This window comes from Lagenorhynchus albirostris, chromosome 3 (genome assembly GCF_949774975.1).
Source record: "Lagenorhynchus albirostris chromosome 3, mLagAlb1.1, whole genome shotgun sequence".
NCBI lineage: Eukaryota > Metazoa > Chordata > Mammalia > Artiodactyla > Delphinidae > Lagenorhynchus > Lagenorhynchus albirostris.
The window spans coordinates 33,595,340-33,603,985 of NC_083097.1; the positions used below are offsets into that span (position 1 = coordinate 33,595,340).

Consider the following 8,646-nt stretch of genomic DNA (forward strand, 5'->3'; position numbering starts at 1 on the left):
GAAACAGCCCAGTGGGGAAAGGAGGAAAAAGAATTTATCTGCAGCCTCCCTCCCATATCCTGTCTCCCCTAGATCAAAGTCAGCCCCACAAGGCTTTAACCCACTCACACTTCTGGGTGTGTGACCCAGTGCCTCTAAAGTACCTATAGGTCCAACCTGGCCAGTGTCAAGGTGTGATGGTCTTTCATTATCAGTTAGCACCGTACATAGGGGCTCTCTGGTCTGTGCTGACAGCAGCAGCTACCAGGACTTTATGGTAATAAGAATATTTGTAAGAACCTATAATGAAAAATCTGAAAATATATATATATATATAAACTGAATAACTTTGCTGTATTCCTGAAACTAACACAACATTGTAAATCAACTACACTTCAATTTTAAAAACACATTAAAAAAAAGAATACCATGAGCTGTCTCAAGGGCAGGGTTTTGGAGGTGAGTGGGGCTGATTAGCTCTGGAATGGCACATAAACCAGCAGAGATGACTCCTGGCTTTTGATGTTAAAAGTGGCTCACTAATATTTAGAAAATGAAATGAAAATGAGCAATGAAAATGAGCAAAAGAAAACAGCAAGCAAAGAAGATTAACAAGCAGTGGACACTGAGACAAAAGGAAACTCATGAGAGTGTGGTGTTGCAGATTACAGGGCAATATATTTAAGAAGGGAGTGCTCAGCTGTGTTGAATACCAAGAGGCACACTAAATGAGAACCAAGACATGAAGACGGGATTTGACAACATGGAGGTCATCAACAACTTTCAGAAGTGGATTAGTGGGGACAGCAACTTGACTGGAATGGACTGAGAAGATGATTCATCAAGCAGTGGAGTTTGGGGGCTTCCCTGGTGGCGCGGCAGTTGGGAGTCGGCCTGCCGATGCGGGGGACATGGGTTCGTGCCCTGGTCCAGGAGGATCCCACATGCCGCGGAGCAGCTGGGCCCGTGGGCCATGGCCGCTGAGCCTGCGTGTCCGGAGCCTGTGCTCCGCAACAGGAGAGGCCACAGCAGTGAGAGGCCCGCGTACCGCAAAAAAAAAGAAATGGAGTTTGTTGTGAAGGGGGAGCAAAGAAATGGTAGGGTGTGTGGAGTCAAGGGAATGTTTTCAAATGGATGCTATCAGGGTATGTTTGTGTACCAGTGAGAGGGAGCGGGGGGGGGGGGGGCGGGGGGGGGCGGGGGGGGCGGGGCGGGCAATAAGGGGTAGGGGAATAGAAGGTACAAACTATTATGTATACAACACAGGGAATACAGCCATTGTTTTATAATAACAAATGGAATATAACCTTCAAAACTTGTGAATCACTATACTGTACACCTGTAACTTATATAATATTGTACATCAATTATAATTCAGTAAAAAAAAGGGTAAAAAAAGAGAGAGGGAGAGAGAAGACAACAGATGACATCAAAATGAAAGGGGGTTTTAGGAACAATATTCCTGAAAAGGCAAGAGAGATGAAGTCTAGTGCACAAGTGGAGGGGTGGGCCTTTGAAAAAAGAAGGGGCACTTCATTACAACACAGTGAACGCAGATGGCTTGGACGCAGATGCACTCAGATTAAGAGATGTGGTGGTGAGAAAATAAAGGCATTCTACACTGACTGCATCTATTCTCTTCCAAAGAATAAGAGGCAAGATCACAGTCATTAAATATATTCAGGTTGGCACTCAACAGAATGTGTTTCACACAGCCAGGTCACCTTCAGGTTCACATTGGTAAGTATGCTTTTCTAGACAAGGAACAAAATTCATGGTAAATTCTAATTATATTCTAGCTTCACACACATACACACTAATACTCACAAGAAAAAATGAAACCACTTAGCTACACAATCAAATATCACCATCTAGTGGTTGAAACCTTAAAAGCCAACATATCAAAGCTGGGACCCACATTGTGATTCTTGAGAAGACATATCCTAGTTAGAATTAATTCAAGAAAAAGCTGTTTGAACAAAATAACTTATTAAAAAAACCCTTTAATACTGCATGAAATCTACCAATCACATATAAAATCTGAAAATAAATTACCTAAAGTATATTTACTGAGTGCTTACTAGGTGCTAGGTGGCATGCTAAGCTCTTTTACATGGACTTGCTCTTTAATACCCCAATAGTCTATGAGGTAAGTGTCACCATTTTAATATAAGGAAACTAGAAATTGACCCTTGAAAGGTTAAGAATGTACCCCAAGTTTATACAGATATAAATGATAAAACTAGGATCTGAACGGAGCTAAAATAACTTCAAAATCCCCACTCGTAACCACTAGACTTACTATACTGTCTCTATAAGGCACCAACATTACTTAGGGCTTGCGTAGAAAAGTAAACTAGTCTTCTGTTACAAAGAATCATGAATACTACAAGGTAGAACTTCAGAAGTTAAAAACCATTCCATTGCAAACCAAATTTTTCTAAGAGCAGTTATAGTTTCTTACTAACGAAATAAAATGGACAACAGGAGACTCTGATGCTCAAGAACTATGCCTCCTTTGGAGGAAGGCTGACATTAACACACTTGGATCACGCATAGTCAATGTGTTCAGAAAACTCTCTCGGTGCTAAATAAAACTAAATAAGAGAATCTTGAGGGCAAAAATGAAGAAAATCACAAGGAGGCAAAAGAATGCATCCCAGGAAGTAGAAGGTGCTCCCTCCTCCCTCTCTCCTTCTTTAGCAATTCCTCCAGGGGCATCCCTACTTCTCTACCATTCTAAGGATTATTACTCATTCCAAGTTCAAAGCTGTTCCGTATTTTATTACTTAATCCTTACCATCATAGGTTATAGGGAAAGGAATAAGATTCAGAAAAGAACAATAATTTTCAAGTGTCATATTCTCATACAGATAGGAAAATTCTATTCCCAAAGGTCCTTGTGGTTGGGATATGAAATAAAATATGTTCTCAGAATACTGTGTTCTAATCTGGAGTTTGAAATATATATTCCTATAGTACAATGCAATATATGGTAGTTAATCCACAAAAACCTATTTAGCCATAATATAGCAAAACACAGCAGCCTTATAAATATTCAATAAATATTTACTGAGGGCCTGGGAAGTGCCACAAATTGGTCTAAGAGCTGAAGGCAGAGGACAAAAGTCTGTCTAGACAAAGTCCCTACATTCCTGGAGCTTACATTTCTACAGAAGAAAGACAACTAAATATAAACAACTAAATAAGCGTATCAGGTAACTTCAAAAAGGGAGAAATACTATAAGAAAATTTAATATGCTGATGTGACTGTGGTTTTTCATTACTTTGTTAAAGTCATAAAATTACTTTTCACCATTGCCAATAGAATATAATGAAAAGGGTCTTACTGTTGCATATAAGGAGATCACAGTCTAGTTTTTTTTCTTCAGCAGTATTTGCTGCAAACTTATTTGTATTTCTTTGCTCCAGAAACACCAAGTTGGTAGAATCTTCCTAAACATGTAAAACAATTTCTTTTACAGGTTTAGGAAAATTCTTTGCATTTCCATATTCTGTTCCCACTTTCTTGAAATGCTTCCCACCACTATTGGTTTGGCAAAGTACTACTTCTTTGAAACCCAGCTGAAGATTGAACTTATCTGTCAGAACTTCCTTGATATACCAGACAGAACTGGTGGCTCCATTCCCTGTGATTCTGAAATATTCTGTATGAACTCACCTGTCTTACTGCATACACTACTCTGCAATGTATTGATAATTATCTGTATTCTGTGCATCTTACCAAAGGCTGAGCTCCTTAAAGTCTGATAATATATCTTACCTCTCTTTGAATGTTTTTTTTAAAGAAGGATGGATGGATGAATGGTTATTTGATGTTATATTTTAATGATGACATTACACATTTCTTAAAAGTTGACTCATTTTATACACATTGGTACATCAATAAATTTCTAATACTGTTCCTGAACCAATAACTGCCACCCTAGCAACTAATTTACTTCCTGATCTGTCACCATAGTTGAGATCAACTTAATGATATCCTTTGAAACACAGATTTAGAAACATACACATAAGTCATGAGTAAAGAATTTTATTTTTCAGTCATTTGTAAGGTTTATTTGACTAGTATTCCTTTCACCTAATCACAAAATAGAAGTTCAAATTTAATTTCTTTTTTTCTTGGCCACACCATACGGCATGTGCTATCTTAGTTCCCTGACCAGGGATCGAACCAGTACCCCCTGCAGTGGAAGAGCAGAGGCTTAACCATTGGACAACCAGGGAAGTCCTAGAAGTTTAAAAATCTTTAAAAAACAACAACAAAAACAAAAACATGACTTCCCTGGTGGTCCAGTGGTTAAGAATCGGCCTTCCAATGCAAGGGACGCATGTTCGATCTCTGGTCAGGGAACTAAGATCCCACATGCCGCGGGTCAACTAAGCCCACACGCCACAACTAGAAAGAAGCCCATGCGACACAACTAGAGAAGCCCACGAGCCGCAACTAAGACCCAATGCAGTCAAATAAATAAATAAATATTTAAGAAACAATAAAAAAGGCTGACGTAATGGAGGAAGAGGGAGTACGGGGTTGCTGGGTAGTCAGGGAGAGGTTTGCTGAGAAGAGGACATGTGAGCAGAGATCTGAAGGACAAGATGACAGACATCAGAACACAGGAAATAAGAGCTTTTCAGATGGAGTCATAAGACAAAGTTGTATTAAGAACTGTGTTCAAAAACACAGGGAAGACCAATGTGGCTAAAAATGTAGTGAAAATGATGGTGGTTTAAGATAAAGTTGATTTGGAAGACAGGGACTGAGTTTTATTTTTCTTAATTTAACTTCACTATTCTTCCTTATATTATTTCCTATTCCTTATATTACTTTCAATCAACTGAATATTCTCTTAGATATTTTTAAACCATTATTTCTATTTATTTTGGGCTTAGAGTAGCTGAACGACTCATTTCTACCAGATTCCTTTAATTCTGTTATCTTTTAAAGCTGTGTATACATTACTCCAAAACAAGTGCTAAATAGCTAAAAAACTTAATCATCTCACAGTGTTCTCCATTCAAAATAAAGCATCCAATCCAGCTGATTTCAGTGAAATGACTCAGTGTTTTGACATGCAGGAAAAAAAAAATGAGTTATTTTGTTTATACACAAAGTTGGTATCTCTCATCTACCACAGAAAATTCATAGGGAATCCCATGGCAATAACTGAATAGCTTTTCCCTTCTACACACTAGTGTGGTCTAGAGAAAAAGATAAAAACAACAAAGTTAATGAACTTTTAACAGGCATTTACAGGAATTTCTAAAGATGTTTTATGGATGTTCTGAAAATGATTTCATAAACGTGGAAAATTTATACTTGGTTTTCTTCTGACTAAGACAGAATGGCCAATCTTGCAAAGCTCTACAAGAGAAAAATTTTTGCCTAAAACACTGCAAATGAGAATTCACAATCTAACATTAGGCCATTAAGCTGTTAGTTGTCCTTGATTTATTGTCTACCATTCACTCCCAATTTGAGGTGCTAATATATTATAGCTTAAGCATTATTTTATGTTTTATATTACAATGAGTTAATAAGATTACTCCCAGAATCAAAAATAATAACATGCCTAGAAACAAAAATGCTGGTTCCTCAACTTTGACTCAATTATGACAAAAATGATAAACAGGAATCTTATAACCATCCTTACCAACAGAAAAAAAAAGAAAGAAAAAAGAAGATAAAGAACAAAGAAAATAATTTTTAAAAAGTTCTTCTTGTTCAGCACTACTTTTAATTTCTCAAACTCTTCAGCACCACAAGGGAGACACCAGTCAAAGGCACAAAGGCCTGACCGTAGATCTCTGGATGATCTGAGGAGTATTCTGTCCTACCAAAGACCAAAACTGTTCTCGAAAAGAAAACGCTAAAAACATACCTTTTATTTTCAGCCAAAGTGGCTCCTTCGTCCTTCAGCTGTTTACTCTTCTCAGCACAGCCTTGAAGGAGAATTTCTTTCCTCCGTTTAACGGCATGAAGCCAGTTCCCTTCATCATTCTCAACTGCATCCTTCTCATCAGCAGCTTCAGCTTCAAACTGCTGGGAAGTGACCTTTGAGACCTTCTCACCAATCTTCCTTTTCCATCCAAAGGAAGCCATTCTGGAAAAATGACAAGGAAAGAGCTTGAAATTTCAAACTTGGCCTTTTATAGAAGTATTCCAACAAATAGGTAAAGAAAGGATAATAGGATTAGACTGTCATCTTTTTTTGACCCCTAATTAAAATAGTGGATCTAGGCAATAATCACTGAAGGCTGCTAACATCATAAAGACAAGTCCACAATTGTATCTCCTGATGGAAGTGACGCAGCATCCATGAAGTACTTCTGCCGAAAGTTAAAGCTCAATCAGATCAAACCTCTACCAGTTTACAAGAAATATGGGATACAGATGAGCATGCTAAATAAGATGTCAGAGATGCAGACAGCAAGAAACAGAAACTAAAGAAAAAACTGGCTTCTTCAAGAAATAACTGCCAGGTTTCTTCAAGAAAAAAAGAAAAGTGAGACTTAAGAAACACACAAATCAAATATAATGTGTGGAGCTTGCTTAGCTACAGGTTCAAACAAGCCAATGGGGAGGAAACCTTTACGACATAATAGGGGAAATCAGAACAATGATTTCATATTTGATAATATTAAGAAGTTCCTCCTTTTTTTTTGGGTATAACAGTATTGCGATTATGTTGACAAAAAGAGTGCTTATCTTTTAGGAATACATATTAAAATATTTTACATGAAATTACACGATATCTAGGAATTGCTTCAAGGTAATCAGTGGGAGTGGGGAGTGCAATAGAAGAGAGATATAGATAAAAAGATTGCTTTGAGTTGATAAGCGATGAAATTAGGTGGTGAGTACACAGGATTCTCTGTACTTTCCTCTCTCCTTTCATATATGTTTGAAATTTTCCATAAAAAGTTTCTGAAAGATTCAAACTTAGGAAATGACTTAATTCACAGAACTATAGGGTTAATCAGAATGATAAGAAATGTTAAACTATTTTGTAAATCTGCAATAATATACAAATGTAAGGGCTAAGCGAGACAGCATAACTAATGGAACAAAGTTAAAGGAAACCCTGGAAGAATTGAACAAATATTTATTTAGAGAAGGGATTTGCTGAGGGATCGAGAGCTCTTGCTAGTTACATGGATGGGTTTAAAGATACTGAGAAACCCTTGGAATTCTATATACATTTTTATATGCTTGTGTGCAATCTGCACAAGAGTCTCTAAGCTTTCATTCCATTCTTAAAGGAGCCTATAACCCCAAGAAGATTATGATCAACTGACTGATCAACTATCAAGATAAGGAAAAGCAATGAACCAGAGGTCTCCATAAAACTATCAAAGAATGGGCATTGTGGGAGTAAGGGAGGGAGAGAAATGAAATAGCAAGTAAGTTCTAGCAGATACCAAGATCTTTATCACTGATACACATGCTGCAGTAAAGTATAAGTAACCACTAGAATGAAGGAGACAAAAAAACTGAGGTTGGCTATGAGGTCACTAACGTGGAAAGGCCCAAGATAATGGCAGATTTTGGAGGGGTAAGAAAATTGTGGGTCATGTACCTAAGTTCTTAATGAATATGACAAAGTCCAATAAATTACAGCAATCAAGAAATGTACAGGTTGATACGGGTAACCACATGCTTTCCACAGGAGCAGAGATTTCTAGAAAAGCCTGTAGGAGTAATGGATTATAAGCTATACTAGGGAATCAGGACAACGCCAAACTCTCTCCCCAGACCCATTATAAGAGAAGAATGAGTTTCCTCTGTTTAAAGATGACTGCAAGTAACTTAGGGAAAGAACCAAGAAATGACTGAAAATGTAAGTGTTGTTACTAAGGAACACAAGTTCGGAGGCCCAGAAAGAGAACAACATGAGAGAATGAATCGTTAGGAAGGTCTCACGAGATAACAAAATAAGTCAAGATAAGAAAGAAGTCTTGTATTTATGACTGTCCCTAAAGGAGACAAGGATGAGGATGATTACGTTTTCTGGCTTCAAGTTTCCAAGTTGGCAATGTGAGGGACCAAGAAGTGTGGGAACTAATAATACAGACATTATACCCTGCCACAAGCTAGAGAATGCTTCTCTTCACTGAGACGTAAAATGCAGCACCCAAGACGAGAAACCTGATGAACACAAACAGGTAATGAAAACAGCATCCTTCCGGGTATAGGGATGTAGTCAGAGGTGAGGAATTCAAGAACCGATTTACCCGAAAATGTTACCGCACAGGAGAAAACAGCATTAGCGATTTCCCCTCATTTTGCACAACAGTAAAGAAGAGCGAAGTTCATAAAGGCTGCTCAGGACGTCACCCGCGAGTTCACAGCCCCGCCCGCGGCCGCGGGCCCCTGCCCCGCTGGGGGCAAAGCCAGCTCGCTTCCGCTCCTCCCGCCGCTCAGGACGGGTCAAAGCCGCACCGCCCGCCTCAGAACGGGTGCCAGGGAGGGCCCGATCCCCAGACTTGCTGGTCCCTAGTGACCAACCTTAGCGTCCAGCCTTTGCCACACCCGCGGTGGGCCTCAACTCCGACTTCTGAAGCTCCTTTCTCCCGTTACCCCAAGACCCACCAGCCTCGCTTTCCTCAACTTTCTCCCGCTTCCACCACAGACCCGTAACCCCT

At 38.9% G+C, this 8,646-nt stretch overlaps 1 protein-coding gene across 2 annotated transcripts in view; it reads right to left on the reverse strand.

Annotated features, from left to right (window-relative positions):
• The window catches only part of TTC33 (tetratricopeptide repeat domain 33), a 31,980-nt gene that overhangs the window by 23,223 nt on the left and 111 nt on the right, over positions 1-8,646 (reverse strand). The window contains exons 1-2 of one of the 2 annotated variants that reach the window (XM_060146995.1): positions 8,510-8,638; positions 5,883-6,104 (exon numbers count right to left, since the gene is read on the reverse strand). In XM_060146995.1, the coding sequence (XP_060002978.1) occupies positions 5,883-6,103 (221 nt within the window). In that variant the 5' untranslated portion in view covers position 6,104; positions 8,510-8,638. Of the gene's footprint in view, positions 1-5,882; positions 6,105-8,509; positions 8,639-8,646 lie in introns of those variants that run through there. The other variant, XM_060146994.1, reaches the window with a different exon arrangement.